General features: G+C 39.3%; 1 protein-coding gene across 2 annotated transcripts in view; it reads right to left on the bottom strand.

Annotated features, from left to right (window-relative positions):
* Positions 1–27,959, bottom strand: part of EXOC6 (exocyst complex component 6) — a 185,393-nt gene that overhangs the window by 60,616 nt on the left and 96,818 nt on the right. For both annotated transcript variants that reach the window (XM_024192625.3, XM_026650928.2), the window contains exons 16-18: positions 25,216–25,327; positions 22,713–22,847; positions 11–190 (exon numbers count right to left, since the gene is read on the bottom strand). In XM_024192625.3, coding sequence (XP_024048393.1) covers positions 11–190; positions 22,713–22,847; positions 25,216–25,327 — 427 coding nt within the window. The remainder of the gene's footprint in view (positions 1–10; positions 191–22,712; positions 22,848–25,215; positions 25,328–27,959) is intronic.

Here is a 27,959-nt window from a genome sequence, read left to right as displayed (position 1 = left end):
GTATACTTACAGGCAAGTGAGTAAAAACTTGAAATGTGCTTCTTAAGAAATTAATAAGGTCCATTAAATATCCACTGGCTCTTCCAGCAGGCTCAGACATTGTCCAATCGTAGTCAGCAAGCTGAATAAATTCATCAATTTTTTGATTCAGTTTGGTGTATATTTCTCCTTCTGCTGCATGTCTTGCATCCTGAAAAAAAACAATACTGCATAATCACCACTCAAAACTTTATTAAAATTGATATAACTCCACTGATAGAAGTGTCATTTAATGGTGCATATGGCTTTTTGGGAATCAAGTAAAACATTGACTAGTTTTTAAATCCATGCTGTAACTTGTGGCTTGAAAGCTCAACGTTGCCAGTGGCAACTTAATTAAATCCTTGGTTTTGTAATTTTTTTTAAGACTATCAACGTAGTGCCATCCTGAATATAGTTTTTCAGATACTATGGTTATGTGTACTATAAAGATGTTGATAAATGAATCTCACTGTAGAGCAACATCAGTATTCTTCAGACTCATCCAGGAGACTTGGAGACAGAATCAAAAATCAGTCAGTCTCCTCTTCTTTCCAGTGAAAATCTTTAACTCCGTTTTGGAAAACTATAATGAAAATTTACCGGACCAGGAACAAATTTATTTGCCCACCTTTACAAAGAAAATTGATAATGAAAAAGCTAATTATCATATCTGTTATGGTTGAACAGTCAGGATTCACAAGTTTTTACATTAACAATATACACTCTAAATAATGCACATTCTATGAATATGCGTTTCCTCTTCATAAATGACAGTATAACACACCAGGTTTCAGAACACACCACCCATTATCAATCTGTCCTCAGCAATATCAATTTTGGGGGGGATAACAGCAATTTCTTACTTCACAGGGGCATTGTAATGATGGATATATTAAAGATTATGAGGTGCTCAGATACTATGCTAATAGGAGTCAGTTAAATATATAAGATAAATCCCAGAACAGGTCATGTCCCACATAGCATCTGAACTTCTCATACATCTCAGGTGTATGGGTGGAGTTCTTTGAGATATGTTGTCCACACAGATTCTACTCTTGGTGCACATGCACCCCATGTAGGCAAGATCGGATTCTTTTCGAATAGCAGTGTCCAATAGGGCCATGCTTGTGCCCTGAGTTACCTCTCACCCCACAAAGCCAAGGGCATAGAGTGGAGAGGCCTCAAGTGCCTCAGTTCCTTTGCCAATTAAAATCCCATAAGAGCAGTCTCTGATTAGCAGGGATGGAAGGCAGGTTGCGGAATCTGCATGCACATCTCAAAAAAATATACGTAGTCACTGCACGGTACATAACTGTTCTTTCTTTGAGTTATTCTTCACACAGATTCCACTCTTTGTGACTAACAAGCAGTCGCCTATTTGCTTGGAGATGTGTAAGAGGATGTGAGTTGTCCCTTCAACAGTTCAAATACAACAAATGGCCCTGGTAACCCTCAAGGAGTGTTCCCACTACTTTCTGCAAAACTCACATTGTGCCGCCACGGGGATTAGAGGCTATGCTCAGGGAAGGAAATCTTGCTGTGTTCTTCTGAGGAAAAGAAAATGAATACACGTCTTCCAATGGTGGGGCAGTTCTGTCAGGCATGCCCTGCCCGGTCTTGCAATCAGCACTGAAGGGTGGTTTGGCCAAAACATCCTGTAGCCTCTCGATGACAAGTGATTCTAGTGCCAATCCCTCAGAAAGGTCTCTCTACACCAAAATGGAAATCCCATGGATGACCATAGGCAGGGTCTCAGGAGTTACCACAGTAATGGGCCTTCGTGCCAAAGTGGATGAGGCCAAGATTGGTGCCTTGCTGTTGGTACCAGAGACAGCATGGTCCTTGGTATGGGAAAAAGACAGTCAGTGCCATCTTGGATTTCAGCGTGGGCACATCGGTTGGGATTTCACCTTCAAACTTTTAGAGGAGTGAGCCTTAGGGGAGGCTGTTTGCCTTCTTTTTGGAGAGAGGTATTTGTGCCATCCCTGGAACGATGCGCCTTCTGGCGGACTACATCAGTTTGGTGCCCCAGCTTCCACGTTAACTCCACCCACAGAGCCACACAATAATTTTGCATAATTTTGCCACCCAACCTCACATGTGCCCTTTCCTCCCAGCTCAACTAGATTCCTCCTGCAACTTTAGAGGTACCATACCCCTTACCAGGCCTGGGGGGAGGGAAAGCTCCCTGGGGATTTTTATTCCCTCTCTCGTGGGCCTAGGGGGGAGTAGCTCACAGGTTCTTCATGCCTGCCCACTCTCTTATACCTGGGCGGGGGGAGAGAGGAAGGCAGCTCCAAGGGATTTGTCTTCTCTTACTTCCCAGACCTGGGGTTATAATATTAGAGAGCAGGAGAGGGGAGATGGAAGACGGAGGATACAGGGGAACTGATATATTGTTCATAGTAGGGGAGGCGTAGAGAGCTGCTTTGGGCTACTGGGCTTTTTCTGCTCTCCCCTCTTCTTTCCCTTCTTGTAGAATGGTGTCTGCTGCTTCTTCTTCCCCCTCCTGAGGGGATGGGAAGAGAACTCTATCTGTCTACTGCTGTAGCTGTGATTGGCTGCTCTTTCCCAAAAGGCGAGGAAGTGGGGAAGACAGCCTGAGAGTTTTTCTTCCTGAGTAATCGGAAAACTGAATTAAAGTTGGACATTCTCACATCATAGTGAGACTAGCTCCAGCAGGAGCCAAAAATGTGTTACTCTGAAATTAGGGAACATTGTAATTATATTTACTTGCCTCTAAATTATAAATACATATATTTGTGCCAGACGAATGGGCAAGTAGAATTTAGTAAGGCTGCTCTAACTTGCCACTGCAGGAACAGACAATAAAATAGCTGAGCTGCTAAAAACTGGCAGGACAATGATATCAAAGTACTAGAAAACCATAAAGAAGGTACGGGAGTAACAGGAGGTACTAGATGACTGTCTAAAAATAATAACTGTACCAATCGTGAAGAAAGGAGATCCTATCGATACAATAATTATAGAGGTATAAGCTTATGGTTGGGAACCGAAAAAAATCACGATGAAAGTAATTGTCAACAGATTAAGGACAATTTTACAGGAAAAAGTAAGTGAGAAACAGTGCAGTTTCAGACCTGGCCTTAGTTGATGAAAAAAAAGCAAAAATGGAAATTAAAGAAATGGAAATTGCTGTTTTCATTGACTTTACAAAGGCATTTGATTCAGTTTGAAGGGAAGCATTATGGAAAACAGCAAAATCATATGGAGTTCCAGATAAAAGAATTGCAGTTATAAAACCTAGGTACAAAGATTCCTACAATGCCATAAGAATTGGTGGGAACTAAAGCAACTGGTTCAAATCAAAGTTTGGTGTAAGACAAGAGGCCACGGAATCAGTCATGTTTCATCATGTTATTAAACTGGACATTAAGAGCATTAGACAAGTTGGAGGGTGTGACACTGGATGATCCAGAGCAGTAGTGGGCAACCTGTGGCCCGCACGTGGCCCGTCAAGGTAATCCACTGGCAGGCCGCGAGACAGTTTGTTTACATTGACCGTCCGCAGGCAGGGCCACCCGCGGCTCCCAGTGGCCACAGTGCACTGTTCCCTGCGGCCTGCACCACTTCCTGGAGCTCCCATTGGCCAGGAACAGTGCACTGCGGCCACTGGGAGCTGCGGGCGGCCATGCCTGCGGACAGTTGATGTAAACAAACTGTCTCGCGGCCCCCCAGTGGATTACCCTGACAGGCCACATGCCCACCTCTGATCTAAAGTTAAGCTCCTTAACTTGTGCAGATGACCTTGCACAACTGGCAGACATGTTTACATTGATGATGATACTCTTCACTCTCTTGGAAAATTGGTGCAGTCAACTTCAGCTTACTATAAATGCCAAAATGACAAAGTGGTTGCATCTTGGAAAAGGGACAATAGATAAAGTGCAGAAGCTACATCATAGAACAAGTAGAATCTTGTGAATACCTATGACACTTGATTAGTGAGGACAGTTCCATCAAGGATGAGGTTACAAGGAAATGTGCTTTAGCTACAAGTGCTGCACAGAAATGGATGAAATTATGGACTGGTACAAACATTATATTTGGTACTAAAGTGAAAATTTATCAAATCAGCATACTAACAGTATTACTCTGTGGTCTGGAAGCAGCTGCATTAAATGAAACAGACATGAGAAGGCTGGAGGTAGAGGAGATGAAGAGTTCTTTGAAAGATGGTGGATGTAAAGTGGAATGATTTTAAGACAAATGTAAAGTTAGAAGGAGAGTAGGATGTGAAATCAGGGTACAGTATTGGTTACAACTGAAAAGATTACAGGGGTGGGGACACTGCTGAAGACAAGCAGATAACAGGATGCCAAAGTAAATAATGCAAGCACAGCCAAGGTCAGTTCAACCTAGAGGCCAACCACTGACTAGATGGTGAGACATCATACGCAGGGTCATGACCAGGTTGGGGTTAATGGAGGAACAAACCATGGACAGGAATGAATGACGACTCTATACTGTTTCTCGTGTCTGCAAAGATGCTCCAGGGTGAAAGAGAAAGAAGCTCTAACTTGTAAATATGTAGATTTTCATTACAACAAAAATACTGATAGAATCTCACTGTTTCCATGAAAAAAATAATTTGATTTATGATTTAACTCTTTAACATATCAGGAAATTCGTAATTAAATATTCTATGGCACTCTTAATTCTACCCTCTTGCTTGTAGTCATTAAGTATTTACTCTTCCTCCATTCAGGCCCAGACTGGTCAAGTCAGACAAACCAATATTCAAGTTGGCAGCAAAACTCCCACTGATTTAAAAAGAAACAGGATTAGGCCCTATTTTAGGACATGCCAATATGGTCTTTTGTTGTATCATCACATGACATTGAACAATGTGACATACAATTTTGCCCAAAACTTATATGGGCTATTCAGGTGTAGGGGAAAAAAAACCTACCGAAAACAAGTAACAACAATGCAGGTAAATGTACACATGTATTTACATAGGTATTAAATTGTCAGATTATATAAATCAACTGACATGCAACTAAGTTTACTATCTTATTCCTGGCATAATTCCCTTATTCTTAATCATTAGAATACAAAGTATATGAATTGAGAATCTTAATTTCTCTTTCATTTACAGTTCTTTGCCTCGAGTTTCCTTGGGGAACTTTTAACGGAGGAAAAGCATTTACTGAATGTGTAAAAATGTCAAATAAAAGATTATCCTAAAATGGCATTTTATGATCAAAGCAACCTATAAAAGCATCAAATAGCTCTCCTAATTTGACATTTAAGAGTCTAGCAACTTGTTAAAATGTCAAAGTATTATATTGGCATTTACTATTTTGTAGATTGCTAGGACTGTAAAAACATCAGTTAATGATAAACCTTTACTTGATCTTTTTATTTAATTCATAACAATCTGTAATAACAAGAACTGTACATTAACTCCTGTAGGAGTGAGCTTCCTAAGCCTAGTGTGATTGATGGTTTGAAAAAAAGCAGACACTAAGGGATTGGTTGTACCCTACCACCTGCTAACTGGGTCTAACAGCTGGGACAGGTCTATTTAAACAGTGACAGCACAAGTCCCCCTTTTTGTCCTTTGTAGCCAGATTTTGATTACACCCATCTATTTTGCTTTAGTTATAAAGTTACAATAGCAATAGTGTGCTGCCAATATTTTAATAACAAAGGGCTCCATATTCTCACCCAGGAAAAATATTGAACTCACCAGCCTTCTGGGGTAATGCGGTCCACTCCAAAAGCAAAAGTTTAGTTTTCAGAAGTACTACTGTGATCCCAAGGGATAAATCAAACAGACATGGCTTACCAGTGTTTAATAATGGGACAAAATCACCTCAACTCTATTTTTCATTTGGTAACAGAATTTTAACAAGGGACCTCTGGGAGCTCCCAAAACTCCTACCAACCATCAGAACAGTGAGTTGGATGGGAAGGGCTGATTTCTTCAATGACTCTGCTCCTTGCTTTGTGAGAGGCACCTGGGGGCAACTCTTCCATAGTATGGAGTATCACATGGAATCCTACAATATACATGTGATACTCCATACTATGGATACTCCCCATGTAGGCAGACATGGTGATAAAATGGAATCCTACAATATACATTTTATCACCATGTCTGCCTACATGGGGAGTTATTCTGAAATAGCTCCTGATTAACTCCCTGTGTGGATGCCGTATTCTGGAATAAGAGTGCCTTATTCTGAATTACTTTAATCTATTGGATTATAATAATCTGAAACAAAGCACTCTTATTCCAGAATAAAAGCGTCCACATAGGGAGTTAATTGGGAATAATTTTAAATTCACACCCTACCTTAAACTGAATTAACTTCTAAGTGTAGACAACCTGTTAGTGGGGGGACATAGGCTTCAATATGCTGATGACACCCAGCTTTATATCTCTATCTTGTCTAAACCAGACTGAACCACTCACCTAGTGTCTGAATGAAAAACTGTCTAATAAAATTAAATAAGATATATATTAAAGTGATATCATGGGGGAAAATAGGCAAACCTCTAAAAGGTTAAAAATGGAATAAAATTTAAGAACATAAGAATGGCCATTCTGGGTCAGACCAATGGTCCATCTAGCTCAGTATCCTGTCTTCCAACAGTGGCCAGTTACAGATGTTTCAGAGAGAATGAAGAGAACAGGGTAATTTATCAATTGATCCATCCCCTGTCATCCGGTCCCAGCTTCTGGCAGTCACAGGTTTAGAGACACCCAGAGCATGGGGTTGTGTCCCTGACCATCTTGGCTAATAGCCATTGATTGACCTACCCTCCATAAACTTATATAATTCATTTTTGAACCCAATTATACTTTTGGCCTTCACAACATCCTCTGGCAATGAGTTCCACAGATTGACTGTATGTTGCGTGAAGAAGTACTTTCCTATGTTTGTTTTAAACCTACTGCCTATTAATTTCATTGGGTGACCCCTGGTTCTTGTGTTATGTGAAGGAGTAAATAATACTTCCTTATTCACTTTCTCCACACCATTCATGATTTTATAGACCTCTATCATATACCACCCCCGCCCCAGTCATCTCTTTTCCAAGCTGAACAGTTCCAGTCTCCTCATTTGGAAACTGTTCCATATCCCTAATCATTTTTGTTGCCCTTCACTGTACTTTTTTCCAATTCAAATATATCTTTTTTGAGATGGGGCCACCAGAACTGCACGCAGCACTCAAGATGTGGGCATACATAGTGGAATTATGATATTTTCTGCCTTATTATCTGTTCCTTTCCTAATTGTTTCTAACATTCTGCTAGATTTTTTTTTACTGCCACTGTACATTGAGCGGACATTTTCAAAGAACTATCCACATTGAGTCCAAGATTTCTTTTTTGAGTGGGGAACAGCTAATTTAGACCCCATCATTTTGTATGTATAGTTGGAATTATGTTTTCCAATGTGCGTTACTTTGCATTCATCACCATTGAATTTCATCTGCCATTTTCTTGCCCAGTCACCCAGTTTTGTGAGATCTCTATAATTCTTTGCAGTCTGCTTTGTGCTTACCTATCTTGAGTAATTTTGTATTGTCGTCCAACTTTGCCACCTCACTGTTTACCCATTTTCCAGATAATTTATGAACATGTTGAACAGCACAGGTCCCAGTATAGAACCTTGAGGAACCTCAATCTTTACCTCTCTCCACTGTGAAAACTGGCCATTTATTCCTACCCTTTGTTTACTATCTTTTAACCAGTTATTGCTCCATGAGAGGACCTTCCCTCTTATTCTAGGAGTCTTTATTTTGCTTCAGAGTCTTTGGTGTGGAACCATGTCAAAGGGTTTCTGAAAGTCCAAGTACACTATATCCACTGGATATAGGGGGGAGGGATAGCTCAGTGGTTTGAGCAGTGGCCTGCTAAACCCAAGGTTGTGAGTTCAATCCTTGAGGGGCCATTTAGGGAACTGGGGTAAAAATCTGTCTGGGGATTGGTCCTGCTTTGAGCAGAGAGGGTTGGACTAGATGACCTCCTGAGGTCCCTTCCAACCCTGATAATCTATGATTACCCTTGTCCACATGTTTGTTGTCTCCCTCAAAGAATTCTAATAGATTGGTGAGGCATGATTTCCAATTACAAAAGCTATGTTGACTCTGCCCCAACAAATTATGTTCATCTATGTGTCTGAGAATTCTGTTCTTTACTATAGTTTAAACCAATTTGCCTGATACTAAAGTCAGGTTTACTGGCCTGTAATTCCCACGATCGCCTCTGGAGCTTTTTTTATAAATCAGCATCACATTAGCTAACTGTCAGTCACCTGGTACAGAGGCTGATTTAAGCACCAGCTTACATACCACAGTTAGTAGTTCTGCAATTTCGGAACTCTTGGATGAATACCATTTGGTCCTGGTGACTTTTTACAGTTTAATTTATCAATTTGTTTCAAAACTCCTTCCTGACACCTCCATCTGGGACAGTTCCTCAGATTTTTTTGCCTAAAAAGGATGAGTCAGGTATGGGAATCTCCCTCACATCCTCTGCAGTGAAGAGATTTCTATTTTGAAAATTTTAACACATAGGGTAGAGACACTTATAAACTGATCTTATGGAATATAAGTGGGATCAATAAGAAAAAGATATTCTTCATCACTTAAAATGTATGGGATCTGATATAATTTGCCTCCAAGAGATGTACTTAATAATAATGGTACATACCAAATTGCAGAATGGCCGAGTTGGTGAGGTGTATGCAGTTTTTCATAAAAAGAAAAAGGGATTAATCAAAAAAGGATTTTCCAGTACAAATGAAGCAGGTTATATTAAAGTGTGGTTCCCTGGGGAGAAAAATAATACTTTTATGTCATGCCGAGGAGGAAAGAAACATACAGGGTATCTTATAACCTTGTTGTCTGTGCGTATAGTTAATTCTATGATCTTTTTTCTGGTGGTTAGATACCACAGTGACAGGCACAGTATGAACACCTAGATAATTAAATGAAGTACATCTAGCTCCATACACAAGAAGTCATATTGTTGTTGTCTAAATCCCAAATGAAAAAGTTCTGATGGCACACATAAATAAGCGTTCCTTGAAGTTACCGGAAACAGTATAAGTGAGAGTACTTAATAAACTGGTACCTGACCATAATATGGACAAGAAAAAAGATAATTGATAAAGACTAAAGTGAAGAAAAATAAGGAAAATTAATGACTTAAGTTCTAGAGACAAGATAGATGAGATAATATCTTTTATTGGATCAACTTTTGTGGGTGAGAGAGACAATCTTCCGAGCTTACACATAGCCCTACAGCTTGAAAGCTTGTCTCTCTCACTAACAGAAGCTGGTCCAATAAAAGATATTACTTCACCCACCTTGACTCTTTAATATCCTGGGACCAACATGGCTACAACACTGCATTACTGAAGGATAGGGAAAGTGAGAGACCATGACAAAGTCCTTACATTAAATGCAAAGGCTCTGCCCACCAGAAAACAGTAAAAAACTGTCAATCACAAGTGTTACTAACATAACCATCCTAATTCTAAGTTCAGCCAAAAGACTTTCAGAGCAGGAAAATGGAGAAATATAATATTGAAAGAGATACCACAACTTGAGAAGCAATCCCTGACTAGAGGTGAGAGAGATCTAGGATAGGCAGAGGAAGGCTAAGACTAACAGAATTTTCCATAAACAATTTCCCCTTGTTTTAGGTTTTCTCTTCCCCATCATACAACAAACATTAAGATGACATATTTATGTTATGCAAATTCAGCAAACATTAAGACTTAGGAAGGATTCTCTTGTGGAGCTGCCAAAAGCATATATTCCATCCCTGTTTTGTTCCAACGTGACTTAGTGAACTAGTTAATTAGAGAGACCAAATTTAAAAAATAATAACAGGGCACTGTAATCAGCCTTCTCTGTCAAAGAGCTAGCCAGACCTCAGATACAGAGAAAAGAGGCATCATCCCATATGCACTAGGTGAATATGTTCCTGAAGGTTAAAAGCCTTCTCTTGCCTACTTGACACTGTAAAGAGGGTTTGGCTAAGCTAATTAATTTTGAATGAGAAACATGGTCAGGAGAAAGCAGAATAGAAAAAATGGCTGGTGTGATGTAGTTTAACATGATCAGTTCAGCCTAAGAAATTCTGGAAGGGGAACCATCCCAAGGAGAGCACTTTAACAGCTGATAATTCTGAACTGAGCGAGGAAGAGTTTATATGTTCAAGTTCTCAAGACTGTGAGCCCAAAAATAGAACAGTGAGGGAAATCACATAGACCTCAAGAATCAAGAAATTCCAAAGTGCAGAACTGAAGGAACCTAACACATACATATTTAAGTTAAGTGACATTTCTATAGAATTCCTTACTAAAGCAAGACTAAACAAGGCATTGTAGTTAACTACTGTGGCTAAAGAAAAGACTGACTTTCCCAGAAAGCTAACACCACTGTGAGAAATGGACCAAACAAATGAAAGAAGAGAATCTATGCCATGGAAGAGGAACCACCTTAGAAGCTGTCCATGGTCATCTCTTACCAGAGACTGTGGACAGAAAACCCCAATTTTTGCCACAAAATAATTCCTTGATAATTTAAATCCAGTCATTCCTAACATACTTGGGAGCCCTAAGTAGGTGGTTATAAATTATCTGAGATTAAGAGTTAGTTTAAAGTAGTCTCTTATCATTGAATAGGGGAAGAGATGCCTGCCTAGCACCTCACCAAATAGGAGACAGGGTGCTGAGAAGGGGCAAGAATAGGGCAGCTGTGTGCCAACCTTCAATCTCCTAGGGAAGAAGAGCTCCTAAAATACTCTGTCTCTACAGGCATAGCATTTCCAGTGAAAAGAGAAAGCTGTAGGCTACTAGGGCATATTGGAGCTGCTAAGGCAGACTGCTTTCTTAGCAGCAGCAGTGGGACAGAATTTTCTTTAGTGATAGAAGATCTTATTTACAACCAACAAAAGGAAGAAGAGAAGGTTCCTTTAGGCAGGAAACAGCATCCAAACTGCTTTGGGTTTGGGGAGGAGTGGAAGTTCCCAGTCTGCAAACAACCTGGTCATGGACTCTGGAGACAGAGAGAGAGAATGAACCACTGGACAATTTGGTTACGAGAGCAGTCACCAGCCAGTGAGAGTCCTTGTAGGCAAAATTAGTCATGAAGACAGTCATACAGGAAGTGTTAGTTGCAACATCAAGTCAGAAGAGAAGCCAGATGGTCTCTCAGCTGGGATATGTGAGGTAAGGAGGAAAGGACCGCGAAATGAATCTGGAAGAAGAGGAAAGGACTCTGTCTGAGTGTGATTCACAGGTGGAACTAACCAGCATGAAGTTCTTTTCTTTGGCAGTACAGCACAAGACACAACGCAACAAGTGTTCATGTTAGGAGGAAACCAGCCTGTAACAGCAGAAGTGAGGGAAAGATCACACTGTAAGTGCAGAGGCCCAGAGAGTCTAGAAAACAAAAATGGGACCATGGCGGCTGTGATGGCAGCCAGGACTCAAGAGGGACACAAATGGATGAACAGCTCTTAAGTTGTATGGCAAGCTGGATGAGCAGGCAGAAAAGCTAGGCAGTGTTTCAGGGAGACTAAACTGAGCCTTAAGAACAACACTTATTACTTCAAGGAGACTGCTTTACTCTGGGCACATCCCAGGTCAGAGAACTCCAAGGGAACTTATGAAGATGGTGAATTTTTCAGCTAGTTCCTTGAAGAATATTTTCTTGAATGACTGGAGACCCTTATCTGTGAGCATCTCTGAAGCAAAAGAGTCCACTCCCTCCTTTTACCAGTATCCATATTTCCTATTTTCTTCTTTCTTGTCTTCGTGTCTCTCTTCTATACAAAAGTTGTAAGAAAAGTTTAGAAAAAGAATTAGATCAAAGTACTGTGGTCTGAGGTTGCACTCAATTATTCCAGGACAAAGGAGGCAGAGAAAACTGAGATAGAAATAGGTGGCATGTTGCCTTTACACTGATTTTGAATAACAGTGTTTTACCTCCATTCTTTCTAAAACATGCATCCACAATTCTTAAAGTAAGGACACTCCTGTATAGGATGAGGGAGAGGGAGATGTGTAACAAAATAAGAGTTCTTAAAAGCTTAGTTGACTTGCACCTTGTTAATGTATGGGAGGAAACCCACAATATACAAAATGAACTGCTCTGATACAGAATTATTTGGATAAACGTTTTGTGCCCAAATTAACTGCAGCAAAAACAAATACAAATTTGATGAACGAATATATCCATACAAACTAGAATATGCCCATGGCCAAGAGGCATCTCTTTTTATAAGGCATTCACGGAGAAGAATTCTTGAAATATAGGAAGAAGCTACAAAGAAATAAGAAAAATAGAGGAATTAACACACAGTGTGGAATAAACTAACAAAACTGAAGGACAAAATGTAATGGATTAGCATGCTTATCCAATATCCTCACTAAATACAGACACAAAAATTCTGTGATGGGTTCTAATAAAGCTTGAGAGATTCATAGAAAAGTTAAACAGGGTTTATTGCAAGAATGAAATCAGCAGACAATTTGAGGTGAACATTAAACTGTATTCACCTGGCCAGATTAAAGCACCTGGATAATTTTTTTATCTCTTGATTTATGGAAAGCTCTTGGTTGGATTGAGTGGGTAATTTAAATACTTGGAAGGAGGAATCTATATCCATATCCAATATAATATATATCTATAGACACATATGTGTGCGCACTCACATGGGAGACAAAATTGGCAAGGCCACACTGAATGGGAGCCCTCTTCACCTTTGCTCTTTACTCTACTTTCAAAAGCCCAAGCAGAACAAATGTGAGCTAATGGGAAAATTGCAGGCCTCCAGGTGGAAAATATAGAACATAAATGCACTGCTCTACAATGATGATATCTCATTGTACCTCACCCATACTTTAACATCTGTGCCAGAGGTGATATTAGAATCGGATAGGTTTAGTCTTGCATCTAGGTACAAAACAGAACTACTCAACAGGATTAATCCTTTATAGTCGATTAATTTAAGAAATTCTGTTCCTTTGTTTGGGTGTACCAAAATATATATAAATAAATAGTTAAATGCCTAATATTCAAGTTGCAACTTCTTAAGAGTTACTTAATAATTACCAGTAATTACCAAACCCAGCCTTTGCTGGAGAGAATGTGAACTCACCATACACACTTTCTAGGCTAGAATGTGTTTGGAAGTACATTTGTTCATACATAAAATTTAAAACATCCTTGAGTTCTGCTTTGATAAAGTTAACCTACTATGCTTTGGGAGACAGTCCCTCAGATGTACAAAACAATAAGGAGATATTTATTCAAAATATATATCATAACAAGGAAATTGAATCACCACACTATGACTTTCCAGAATAAAACTCTACAAATTATGGTCTGGCTAAATGTGAGAAACATCTGAAGTCTTTATGACTTTCAAAATTATACCCAATGAAGTCTCTTTTACTTCAATAGTCAACAATTTATTAGGCAAGTATTATTAAGCATTGGATTTCAGAACTATACTTGTTGCCAAAGAATCACAACATGATAGGAATAGTGCAGATACAGTTCTCACTTCACAGCTCTTTCTACCATCACACAAGCTGTCAAAAGAGAATCAGAGAAAAGAAATGTCTCTTGTGGACCTCTCTCCACCTTTTCCATTCCTCTTCATAGATATAGAAAACTGCCATAAAAATCCAAAAGGATCAGTACATAACTGCCATCGTCATTAAGCTGGCAACAATACAGCAGGAACTATATGGTGCTTGCAGAAAATGTATGGACTCCATCTGAACCTCAGCTACTATAGACTTTGCTTCCTTTTTCAGTTTCTCCAGGAGCTAATCCAAAAAAGGTGCACTTATCCTCAAGAGTGGGAATCCATATAGGCATTTCTCAAAGTGTTTTGGGGATTCTTCAATGATTTCCCGTGGGCAGTTTTAGATGCACTTCTTCTGAACTATTAGATCACAGTTTCCATACAAGTGTATCAAGATATTAGAAGATAAATGATCCCATGTTTAAAGCATGGATAATTGTAATTTTAACTTTAATTGACAACTAGTTAACTAGATGGCTATTAGTAGCTATGAAGATTTTCCATTCCATTATTCTGAATTGTAACTCTGACTGTAGGTGAGATGTCTGCTTCTTCCACAGTGTTACGATGGATTTATATTATTCGGTTTTTTAAAGTTCTAGAGAGAAAAGACCTTTATAATTTGGAAGATTGGTCAACAGACAGACATTTGTAAATTTTAATATATATTCAAATACATTAAATGTGATTACTGTACTTTATCTCCTCTTTTGTCATGAGCAAACTATAAATAAAATTGAAAACAAATATAAAATAACAGCCAACATGCGTGATCAAGTCAGAGAAATGGGTAGGTGTAACCTCAAAAATATTTGGCATAAACAATCTTCCAGTTTGTCTCTCTTCAAATATGAACCCATCAATACCTACAAAGATACAGTTTGTTGGGGGTGATCTATAATGGGATTATTACTCATACACCCAAAGCATGACATTTTAATTTATAGCATCCTGTAATTCTCAAGAAAGACATGACTTTCATATCCTGACATGTTTACCATTGTAAGGCTAAGCTCATTATTAACATAAGTCCACTTAATAACTTCTACATAGTCTAAACTGTTTCATTTTAAAATCCAGTACAGCATGTTATTTTACCTGTATATTAAAAGTGTAAATCACAAGGCAACTGATCATATTGAAATAGCATCTCTAAGCCTATGTTGTGTTCATTCAACTTCTTATTCAAATTATTGTGACAACCTGATTTGTCTCCCCAATACCAATAAACATGTCTCCTATATATTTGACACCTTTAAGCTGTTTCCAAGGACCCCATATATTATGTGAGTAATGCATGCATATATTTTTGTTTTTCTGTACTGTTATGAGAAGAACCAACAGCTGTATTCCTATGGGTCAACTTTCCCCTGGACCTTGTAAGGATCCTGACCACTGTAGGTAAATCAAGTAATTTCAGCTGATTTTCAGTCCAAAATCTGCTCTATTTTATGTACAGCTGCCCACATTCCAAGGGACTCTTCTGGCAGCCAGAGACCATTGGAGCACAAAGTCCCCTTTCCTCTGAAAATGCCCCGTGTCAGGGCCAGAAAAGTTTACAGCATAGTGCCACTACACTGGCTCTATGTCACATGGAAATTCCTCTTACTCAGGAGGAATCTCCAGGTGGCCAGTTGAGCTATCTTTCTGGCTTATTTGTGTCACTATGGTGTAATACAGACCAAGCAGGGACCAGAATCTGGTGTAATTTTTCTTAGTCATGGACATTTTGAATTACTTGGCTAGAATGGAGCTTCCTCACATAAGTTGTCTTTAAAGATTTAATTGCTGTGGCTAGGTTTGGAGTTAACCACATGCACCTATCTGACTTACGACTGAGGAGGACGGATGGCTTTGTGATTAAGGTTGTGGACTTGGAATCCAGAGACCTGGGTTTAATTTCCACTCTACCATAGACATTCTGTGTGACAATGGGCAGGTCACTTAGTGTCTGTGCCTCAGTCCCCCACCTGGAAAATGGACATAATAGTACTTTCCTACCTCTCTGGGGTGAAGATAAATTCATTAACTGTGAGGTGGTCTGCTACTAGGCTGATGAAGGCTATTTAAGTACCTAAAGAGAGGCAGAGAATGTAACATGTTTCCATTACATGATCTTTTTTCTAGTTATTTATAACTTTGTCAAAGTAACAGTTGAAGATGAAATTTTCCATGCTGAGTGTATGCCTCAGGTAGAACTTTATCAGAGCATTTCAGCTAAAATGATCCAGCTATTTCTGAGAAACAGATAAGGAGCAAATAGGCTGTTTTGCCCATCTTACACATTTTTACAACTGCTTCATTGAGAAGCAGGGACTTGACAACTGCCAGGATGGCAAGGAGGGGAATTATTCTAGTGTCAGGGATCTGTCTTCTGCAGTGCTGATGAAAATCAGCTCAAATCTGGTCAAGCAAGGCTGGCCCACAACATTTTGGCACCTGAGGAGGGGAGCTCAAATGACGCTCCCATGCCCCCTCACTTGGGCCAAAACTTTGAAAGGTCTCAATTCTGCCTTCTTCCTGTTCTACTTGTGTCATGGTACTGCTCTGCTACCTACCCCAATAAAGGAGAACTAACAACTTAAAATGTCTTGTTCAAAAATTTTAAGTAACACTCAACATTCAAACACCTGAACAGCAAATGTAACTTTTCTTGTCTGCATAGTAAACACTGACATTTTTATCTGTTTGAATAATCAAAGTGGTGCTTTCTGTGTCTTCTTGGTTGCAAAGATTTGAACTGGTTCCTGAAGGTCCACAGTCTGGGCCAGCTCATGCTCTATTGAGATGGTTGCAAGGCCGACCAGCCTCTCCTGTGTCATTGTGGAGAGTAGATGTGTTTTTATTAACTTCAGCTTGGAGAAGCTGCATTCTCCACTGGCAACTGTTATAGGAAGTGTTAGAAGTATGCGCAGAGCAACAAAAGCATTTGCAAAGAGGATGGTCAACTTATTTGTGCACATAAATTCCAGAATAGCCTTTGGAGTTGATCCTGCTGAAATGTATCTTGAAAGGGCTTTCAGTTCATCACCTAAATCACTCGCATCAATATCATGCATGTCATCATGTGTCAACACTGTCTCTAGTGCCCTGCATTGCTGGTGTAGGTCTTCTTCAGGTATAGTGAGGAGTTTTGGAATATCATACAACATGCCAAATATACTGCTGTGTTCCTTGAGCTGCATGAAACGTTCTTCAACTGACTGTATTGCACAATCTAGCACCTGGTTAAAGAATTCAACTTTGAATTGTTGTTTGGGGTCTCTTATGGGATTATCCCGTGCCTCGTAATCAAAATGTCTTCTTCTTCAGTGACTCTTGTATTCTTGAATGGGTGGGAAAATAGCTTCAGTGTGAAGTTCCTCTGCCAACTTCTGTGCACTCTTCAGAACGTTTTGAAATCCCTCATCTGACCGGTAAGACTGTAGGTCTGACTTCGCTTTGTCCAGTTGTTCCATTGCTCCAGATATATCAAGGTCAACACCTTGGAGTCTGTTGCTTACAACATTTATTTCATGTCATGCCCCAATACCAAGACACACAGACATTTGAAGTTATGTATCTTTCTGGTGATTCCATTTGTCTCTGCCACTGTTCTCTCACGAACAGTTCTTGTCATAGCATTATCCTCCATAATGGCAACTATGGCATCATCTATCTTCCCAATTTGGTGTTTGATAGGCTTTATCGCCTCCACTCGACTTTCCCATCGTGTGGCACTCAGTAGTTTCACTGTGAGAGAGGATGTTCCCAGATGTTGCTTCAAAATTTGCCATCGATGAGTTGATGCAGAGAAAAATACATAGATGCTTTGAATTACATTAAAAAATTCAGCAGCCTCACTAGAAGCTGATGCTGCATCACTGACCACCAAGTTCAATGAATGAGAACTGCATGGGACAAAAAAAGCTTGGGGGTTTAACTCTTGGATCCATGTCTGCACTCCTCAGTTCTTTCCTCCCATGTTGGTACCATTATCATAGCCCTGACCTCTCATGTCAGCTATCGCAATTCCCGTATCTTCCAGCTTTTTAAGAAGCACATTTGTCATACCAGCTCCTGTAGTATCATCAATGTCAATAAATTATAGAAAATACTCTCTGACCGTCACCATTGCAGGGACATTTTCACTAGGTTCTGTTGCTGTTACAAAACGCACCATTAAAGTCATTTGTTCCATATGGCTGATGTCAGGTGTGCAGTCCAGAATAACAGAGTAATATCTTGCTGACTTCAGATCTGCCACAATCTTCTGTTTGACTTTCGTTGCCAGTAACTGTATGATCTCATTTTGAATTGTTTTTCCAAGGTAGTGGTGTGTATACATTTCTTGGGTGGTGACTCTTCATAGATGCTCCTGGAGTACAGCATCAAACTCAGCCATCAGCTCCACAATTTTAAGGACGTTTCCATCGTTTGGCACATACAGCTGATCTGAAGTGCCACGCAGTGCTAGGTTTTGGGTAGCAAGCATTCTCACAATGGCAATGAGTCTTTTCAGAACATTTTGCCAGTAAAGAGACTCTGATGCAATCTTCTCTTGATGCTGATCATCTATGGTGGCCTTTAACCTTAGTCTCATCTCAAGCTCTTTCCACCTATGGAATGCTCTCTGGTGATTTGCTGCCTTCTCATGGCATGCCAGACTTTTCCAGTCCTTTGTTCCTGTAGAACCCAGTGTGGCTGGAACATTATTAGACTGGAAGAGTTTGCAACAAATACACTATGCAGCATTCTGGGTTTTTGAGTACATAAACCATGGCCTCTCCACTTTGTCACCACTGGGGATTTCATGCCAGTAATGTGTTGGATGGAAACTTCTATTTTCATTGTCTTTGGGCAACATGAAGTTTTTCACTTGCTGTGGCCCATGCAGTACAAGGAAGTCCCTCAGGCTACTGCTCAAGTGGGTCCACAGTCCCGGATCATCTAGACTTAAGGAACTAAACTCAGCAGCAGCTGTTTCTTGCGCCTCCACCACACTCTTCTCTGATCTACACTTTTCTTCAGGAATGTGCATGGTTACATCCATTTGAGATGGAGATATAGATGCTGCAGTAGCTGCCAGGTCACCTGCACTCGGACTAACTGGAAGATCAGACATCTCCTCACCACTCACATCCTCACTGGGGCCGGAAGGCTCACCGTGAACATTCGTGTCTATGTATCTCAGGAGAGCTCCTTCCTGCTTAGATAGAAAAGCTTCCTTTGCTTTCTTTCTTTTTCTGAATGCTGCCCATCATGACTGCTGTTCTGTGCCAGCTATAGTGGCTCTCAACACTCAATTGAAGGGGACAAATAAACAGGCTGGTAGCAGGGCCTGAGTGAGGGAAGATATCAGTGTCTTAAGGGCCTAACTGGCTCCTACTACTTCAGTTGACTGCCTGTTCTCCTCAAGTGGGTTCAGGGAAGCAGCAGGAAACAGGAAGCTCCCTGAGAAGCTGGTGTTAATCAGTTCAGGCTCCTGGGGGTGCTAGAGAGGTACATAAGAGGCTCCTCCTCCTCTCTCTCCCTGCAGCTCCTGCTGCTTTCTGTTATTCCCTCTCACCTTTTCTCCTGCATTGTCTCTTGTGCCTGTTATGTCTCTTGTGCCCTCCTTCCTCCACCATCTCTGTGCACCTAGAGCAGAGAGAATACATATGCACCAGCAGCAGACAATTTTCTACACTCTGGGTCCTAGTGGCGCCCCCCCACTGTCTGGCACCTGAGGCAGCCACCTCAGTTCGCCTCATGGTAAGGCCAGCCCTGTGGTCAAGTTATAACATCTGAAAATGTTTCAGGTTACACATGATCAATAGAGGCTTGTTGAGAGTTTGGCAGCTAAATTCTCTGAAGAGTCCATCTGCACTGAGCATGCTCTATCCCTGCACAGCTGCTATGTGCCAAACAGACTGCACATGTATGCTCCATCCCAAGGCTATAGGGGCTGAGCAGGACTTTCCCTGCAATTGTTCCTCCTGGCAGCTGAGAGCTACTGTGGCGCAGAGCACCAGAAATGAGAGCAGAAATAGTTGCTTGCACAGAGGCAGTGAAGAGGAGGAGGAAGCAGCCTGACTTGAATGCAGAGTAGTGAGGAGCAAAGACAAGGTGGGGATAGAAGCAGAGAGTCAGAAGAGGACAGGAGCAGAGGGAGACAGACATAGGAGTTGGTGTGTGGAATTGATAGAAGCAGAGGGGAACAGAGACAGGATGGGGATAGACCGAGGCAGAAGGACTTATAACCACTAGGGAACATTCCTCTTAACAACCTGGAATTGAACCCAAGATTTCTGAGTCTCAACATTATTTCTTGACCATCTACAAATAGCTGTGAAACCCCCTAGGGGCTGCGAATAACAGTCCACTTCCACCAGTTGCTCCATAAACTCAGGTAGCAGTGATCTGTGCAGAGGATCTAAAGGTTCTAAAATGAAACATGGGTGTCAATATGTTTCACATGATGGAATTTCTATTTTCTCAGTTTGCTTTTTGAGAAATCTAGGAAATTACACACACAAGATTACATTAAAAGAACATTATTAAGGTTGCAAGGTCAAGCAGTCAAAAGTTAAGAAATGCCATAATGCAACCTTAATTCAAGTCCCTTGTGTGCATGCATTATGATACATGATTTAATTACATGATCACATGCATATTTTTTCTGAATAATTTAACATAGTTTTTTTGTATGCAATAGATAAATAAATAGATCCCAGAAATCACATATTCGGTGTAAATTTAGGAATGGTTTCCATTTGGAGTCACAGATGTCTATCTTGGAACATACAAAATTGTAATGCGGTACACAACAGTTGTGATGTCAAAATCACAGCATATTTCATTAGCAGATGATAAGATAATAACGGTGACATTCTGTAGATTCTGATCTGACTGTTCTCTTTCCACATTCCTGAAATTTTGGTTTACCCATTGCATCCCTTGTAAAGGTAGCAATTTTAAATTAAGGTTATGCAAGTGGAAGTGAAGTAGTATTTTAAAGCAGGTGGAAAGGTGTTTTTCATGTGCTGATATATGTACTTTGTAGTAACGTGCAATAAACTGACCACCGCCTACATTCCAGAAAGTATTTGTCAGGTAGTAGCCACAGCCAGAGGCAAGATATCTGACTAGACAGAACTCTGCTCTAATCTGGCTTGGCAATTCTTGTCTAGTTGAACATTTTAGAGATCAAACTGTGGCAAAAACATATTTATGAGTGTAAAAGTACAAAAAATAAAGAGATATGGACACATGAAGCTATAATGGATAGATTTACAGAATTTACTGGGCTCCCACATATAAAATGAGTATTCTAATAGAGAATAAAAGTTGTCAGAGTCGCTTGGATATGGCTAGATGCTTTTGGACGGGGACTATTTTTTTGACTGTACAGAGCCTCAGATAATGGGCCCATGATCCTTGACTGGTGGCCTCTAGGCACTAACATAATACAAATAACAACAAAACAACAATTTTACATATGATTCAGGATTGCTCCATAACAACTATAGTCTAGATTAGAATACTGTACTTACCTCATACTAGAAACCAGCACTCAGAAGAACATTATATTCCCTTACATTAAACCCTTCCTGAACAATTACCTTGCCAAAAATCAATGGAAGAAGCAACAGCTCAGAACCATGATGCCACACAACAGGCTACGAGTAGAACTACACAGCAGCTGGGAGTGTGCTTCCCAGTGTGGTTAGACAGACACACACTAGCTCTGCTCCAGGTAGCATGCTAAAAATAGCAGTGTGACTATGGCAGCATGGGCAGCAGCTCAGGCTAGCCGCTCAAGTACAATCCTGCCCAATCCTCTAGGTGGCTAGCTTCTGCCACCGCCCGTCCCTCCGCAGCCACATTGCTATTTTTAGTGTGCTAGCTCAACTAACGCTAGCATGTTGGCCTACCCATTCTGGGAAGCACCCTCACAGCTGCTGTGTAGACAAACCCTTAGCTTGATGAACTGCAATGAAAATCTGTGCTGTGCCTAGATTTGTGGTTCATCAACCTTCTATATGTAGCTCTTTTTGTGTGCTACAAGATTGACATCTATATGGAAGCCATTCCTCAATTTACACTATGAATAAACAATTTCTAGGATTATAATCTTATTAACCATTAGGCCAGATAGATGCTTATGATCAGCTAATATTAGAATTTAGGAATCAACAAATCTTTCCCGCCCATAGCTCCCACCAACACAGTTTTTCCGCCTTCCGCCCCCCACTTAGAATAGTATTAATCATTGAATTATATTGACTCAAACCTTTTAACACTAGACAACAGACATCGGTGTTAAATAAATAAAATAGGGTGGTATAGAGCCAGATAAAATTACATTTTTTGCATATATTATTGTGAATGAATACTATTTCTTATTTTAAATGAAAATTCAGTAAAACCTGATTCTCAAAAGACAAATATATAACTATTATTGCTTTACAAACCATTTCTAAACTTCATAAGTGAAGTTCTGAATTCTGTCTTGCTGTTACCTAAGAGCCTTCAAAACAATGTGTTTTCTAGCATTGCAATATCAGAATCATGTTTTCATTCTCAAGTTGAAATGTAATTATACAACAACAGTTTCACTTTTTAAATTCTGTTTCTTTGACATTACTAAGTAAGAACGCTTGAAAATATATCATGAAGTACCGCTATTACAGCAGAAAAAGGCAAACATTTATATATATACACATATACCTTTTGAGAAAACCTGTTGTTTGTTTGATATTGTTCTGAAACTAAACATTTTGCAGTATATGAAGTACAATCTATTAAAGTTTATGATACAGTAAATAATAAAATCGCAAGTTACCTCAAGACTAAGGCATGAACTATCTGCAAGAGTTTGCTGTTTCGATGTACATACAAACACATTTTCATGTCCTATTAATGTTTAAAATGCCATAAAAGAAAAACTACATTTACCTGTTCATTGTTAATACTGATAATTTATCTTTAATTCTCAACATTTAGGAAACTGTTAATGTAAAAACATGTAAGAACCTCCTGGGCTCTCATTTATTTTTCGTTTTTACACTTAATGTATGGTGATTTTAATGCAAAGATTTTTAGACTTCATAATTTAAATGGTGGACATATTACATACCTTAAAAGTGGAAAGACCATACAGTCTTGCAGTGTGAACAGTCTCTTGGGAAATATTTGTAATGTTAGTTATGAAGTCCTCAAGGTATTTACAAGCTTGTTCCAGGTGTGTTGTATTTATGATGATTTGCACCAGCTACAAAAGACCAAAATTCTGGTAAAATGCCCTTGCATCAACAAATATCATCTGATTTTTTTAAGAGTTATTGCTTTCAGCCACTGCATTGCTAGTAGATAATTATAGTATTACAGGATACAACTGAATAACTGCCAATTTTAAAGTCAGAATGCAAATACTGCTCACAAGTCATACTACAATTTAAAAACAAAAATTATAACCATCAATTCATTAAAAAGAAATTCCATTTTATATTGTAAGACTGTTACAATTAAAAAAAGATCACCATAGTCAAATTAATAATTCCATACCAGAAAAATCTCTGCATTACATTAAATGTTACAAGAGTACTTGTGGCACCTTAGAGACTAACAAATTTATTAGAGCATAAGCTTTCATGGGCTACAGCCCACTTCTTCGGATGCATATAGAGTGAAACATATACTGAGGAGATATAAATACACACATACAGAGAGCATGAACAGGTGGGAGTTGTCTTACCAACTCTGAGAGGCCAATTAAGTAAGAGAAAAAAACTTTTGAAGTGATAATCAAGATAGATTCAATGTAAGTATTCTCACACTTCTTATCAAACTGTCTGTACTGAGCTATCTTGATTATCACTTCAGAAGTTTTTTTCTCTTACTTAATTGGCCTCTCAGAGTTGGTAAGACAACTCCCACCTGTTCATGCTCTCTGTATGTGTGTATATATATCTCCTCAATATATGTTTCACTCTATATGCATCCGAAGAAGTGGGCTGTAGCCCACGAAAGCTTATGCTCTAATAAATTTGTTAGTTTCTAAGGTGCCACAAGTACTCCTGTTCTTTTTGCAGATACAGACTAACACAGCTGCTACTCTGAAACCTGTCATTAAATGTTACGGTCACAAAGTGAAAGTCAGAAGTTAGGAAATTTCAAAGTTAAGATTGCACCCTTGTGCATAAACTATGACCCAGTATTATATGATATTCTCTTTTTCTGCTGGACCCATGTCCTTGTTCAGTACACAAAACAGACAGGGCTTAGTGGATGAAACAGCATTTCAACATTTCTTAAACCATCATTGTACAGTGTGTGGCCCCATGCCTCATTTACTGGATGGCAACCAAACCCTGCCCAATATAAAAGATTCTTCTCTCTCTTTATAGTCTTTTCTATGGCCCTTATTCATTTTAGTAACTAAGCACCTCAAATATAATAAAGATTTTATCTTCACATCATCCCTGAGAGTTCAGGAAGTACCCTATTTTACAGATGTACAACTAAGGCACAGAGAGATCATGTGCCTTCCCAAGATACTATAGCACCCATAGAACCCAGATTTCATAGCCTCAGCCCAGTTCCTTTAACTGCAATATCATTCATCAGCTTTCAGTAGACCCGTGCTGCCACCATAGCACAGCATATAACTGCAGGGAATGAGACACCAGGCTAAGAGCTCATCTACACAGTGAGTCAGTGCTCTGCAAGTCAGGAACTGATCTACAGCACACCAGCTTTCTGTGCACTAACATCCCATGTGATCACAGCCACAGCAGAATGAAAATCCTAGCGTACACCCCACATGGGATATTAGCGCATAGCTAGCCAAAGAACTGTATATTCACCCCCTGGCTTGCTGCACACTAACTTGCCACGTACACAACCATTAATTCACTTTTCAATCCTGTCTCGTTTTCAGTCCAATACACACCCTGAATGAAGCTGGGGTCCTGTGGAAAAAACAGTATGTGATCATGTAATAAAATATTTTATTGCAATGCACACACAAAAGGAGGACAGGTGGTGTAGGGAACCTTAACTTTGTTGTTTCTTGAACTGATTGCTTCACTTTGCAGCTGTAATTGTGTGTGTGTGTGTGTGTGTGTGTGTGTGTGTGTGTGTGAGAGAGAGAGAGAGAGAGAGAGAGAGTGTGTGTGTGAGAGAAATTTTCTATTTTTAAAAATATTAAGAAAGAAATTCCACCATGTTCTTCTATTTGTACATAGCAGAAGAATGCTCTGCACTGAATAATGTGCAATCAATGAGGCAGGAGCCCTTAACTTATTCCTTGCACACCTATGTCTTATTGAACAGGACTCCTTCAATGCAACCCTTCCTTCAATATGCATCCACATATAAATATATATTTCATTAGACCCAACACTCTACAGCGTTGTCATTTTCATATGGAAATATACATCTATACATCTTCCTCTTTTTCTATTTCTTGAATTTATACATAAAAGTGTTTCTTGTGATTTAAAACCAAACAAACTATTACATTTGTTAACCTGATATAAAGCTTAGTACTACAATATAGCTGGATTTATGAAAACATGTTTAGCAGTAACTGTCCTTTATAAAAAAAAAATCTTTGGGCTATGTATTTCATAACTTACCTCTGTTAAACCTATGTGTGGCTTTTTGATGAGGTTTTGTAAACAACTACTTAAAGTTCTTGTTAGCAGCAAATTTGTAGATTTTCTAAGCATATCATCTATTTCTGTCGAACTGAAAAACAAAGTTTTGGATACCGTTAAACCGATACTAAAGTTACAATACTTTAATTGAAATATTTAGCACCTTTACATCTTCACATGCTTAGCATCTTCAACATGGCTTACAAACATTAACAAACCCTCTCTGCTATGGTGGCTCCAAGGTTGTCTATGACTCTTCCTCATCTCTGCCTTGGTCACCTTCTTTTACATGTTTGGATACTGAGTCTATTTAAATGACACCAACATCTACTGTCCTTCCATTGTTTCAGGCCTTTCCTCCGTTCTCCGTTGTTTTCCTCCTGCCCTAGTTATTTTCTCCTTTACCAACTCATGGCTGTGCCACAGTTTAATATTCAACATATCTCAGAATTATATCCTTTTAATTAGATGGATTTAAAATCCCAACACCAAAATCCAGGATCAAAATTACTCAAACACTCACTGCACTTATGCTATATGAATTTCTGAGCGTGCACCAACAGTGCTTCACAACCACTTAGGAAAGGCATTGACTGGGTTATCCGAGTATTTTGTGGTATCAGATGTTCAGGCCATATAATCACATTAACTAGTAACCTGTCAGTCTCCCCATAAAAATCCCATTGGTGGAAGTGATGAAGTCTAGTGGCTCCTCATTGTCACATAAAGGTAATGTGTGGTGATCAGAAGGCAAGTGGGAGTCAGGAAACTTCTATACATGTTGCAGAAATAATATCTGTCTACTGACTTGGTTAAGTAGTTAAAGAAATTTAATCAGCTTCAGTATAATTAAAGTGACTAATCTGTCCTCTTCTGATACACAGCAAGGACAAAAGTATGCCTTTCACATCCTTTTCAACAGAATCAGGTATCAGAACATTAACCTGCTTCCAATCTGAAGTGACTGGTTGGGAGTTCTGTAACCAGCCAATCACAAGGAAGACCTCTTTCTTTCTTTTTTTGGCTTCAGAGGGGTGCCTCCTCCCCAGTATCATTGCTGCAATGAATAAAACATTCCCTCTAATTCCAACATTTAACACCACCAAATAAATAAATAAAGAAAGAAAGAAAGATAATCAAAGCCACTACATGTACTGGTAGGTCATGGAACTCCATAGTGGGAACTAATCACTGGCCAGGAAAATTGTGTCAGGTGAACAGAAACACACACTACTAGCACTGTGTCACCAGCAGCTAAGCAGTTTAAAAATCAGAAACATAGGAACTTTTATAATGGATCAGACCAAGGGTCCATATCCAGTCCCCTGTCTCTGGTAGAGGCCAACACTGGATGCTTCAAAGGAAGGTGTAAAAAACCCTGCAGTGGGCAGATATGGGGTAATCTGCTCCCTTACAAAGGCCTCATCCTAATCCAGAATAGTAAGAGATTACCGTAAACCCTGACATACCTTTTTTGTTATTATTAACTATTATTATTTCTTATCCATATAAACATCCATTATCTCTTTGAATTTTCCTAAATTCTTGGCTTCCATGTCTGATGACAATGAGTGCCACTGTCTGATTATACATTGTGTAATATATTTCCTTTGATCAGTTTTGAACTTGCCACCTTTAAATTTCATGGAATGTTTGCTTTTTTGACCATACTGCACATTGAGCAGAGGTCTTTATGGAGTTGTCCCTTTTTTGAGTTGATATAGTCAATTTAGAACCCTAATAGGTGCACAATCAACACACATTTCCCCCTTCAATGAGCATTACTTTGTATTTATCAACACTGGACTTCATCTGACATTATTTTGCCCATTCACCTAGCTTGCCTAACTCTCTCTGAAGTCCCTCAGTCTTCTCTAGTCTTGACTAATCTAAATATCAGTGTAATCTGTCAATTGTTCCACCTCACTGCTTGTCCCTCTTTCCAATCATTAATAAATATATTAAACTCTAGACGCAATACAGAATCTTGTGGCATCCTGGTGTTAACCTTTTGGCATGATGAATTGGCATTTTTTCCTATTGTTTTCTGTCTCTTAGCCAGTTTCTGATCTGTGACAATACTTTGCCTCTGACCACATGACTATTTAGTTTCTTTAGTTGCCTCTTGTGAGGGACCTTGTCAAAAGCTTTTTGAAAATCTAAAACTATGTCAATCTGGTTATCTGTATCAAATATTATTGACACATTCAAAGAATTCTAATAGATTAGTGAGATACAATTTTTATTTGCAGAAATCATGTTGGATAGCCTCCATCATATATTAATTATTCTATTTCAAGGATCACCCCAAAGCCATTTTAAAATAAGTAGAACATTAGAGTATTGGAGGGTACCATGGTAGCTGTTTTTAATGAGGGATTGCATATTTTTGCCAGCAGTTCAGCCACTTCATACTTCAGCCACTTCATACACACTCCTCAGCACTCCTAGATTTACACCATCTGGGCCTAGTGACTTGTTGCTTTTTAAATAATCAATTTGTTCCACCACTTCTTCTGGTAACTCAATTTCTGATAGAACCATGTTTTTATTATCAAAAACAATCAGGCCTGGAGTATGTATCCCTCTAACATTCTCTATGGTGAAGACTGATGCAAATAAACCATTTAGCTTCTTAGCAATGTCCTGTCTTCCTTAATTGCTCATACACCCTAGAAGAAAAAAATCAGGAAACCTACATGGAGATCATGCCAGAAGTTGAT

The sequence above is a fragment of the Terrapene carolina genome, unplaced genomic scaffold, assembly GCF_002925995.2.
Source record: "Terrapene carolina triunguis isolate 2854851 unplaced genomic scaffold, T_m_triunguis-2.0 Scaffold95, whole genome shotgun sequence".
Classification (NCBI taxonomy): domain Eukaryota; kingdom Metazoa; phylum Chordata; order Testudines; family Emydidae; genus Terrapene; species Terrapene triunguis.
Note: the sequence above shows the minus strand (reverse complement) of the source record. Positions and strands in the feature narration are given on the sequence as shown.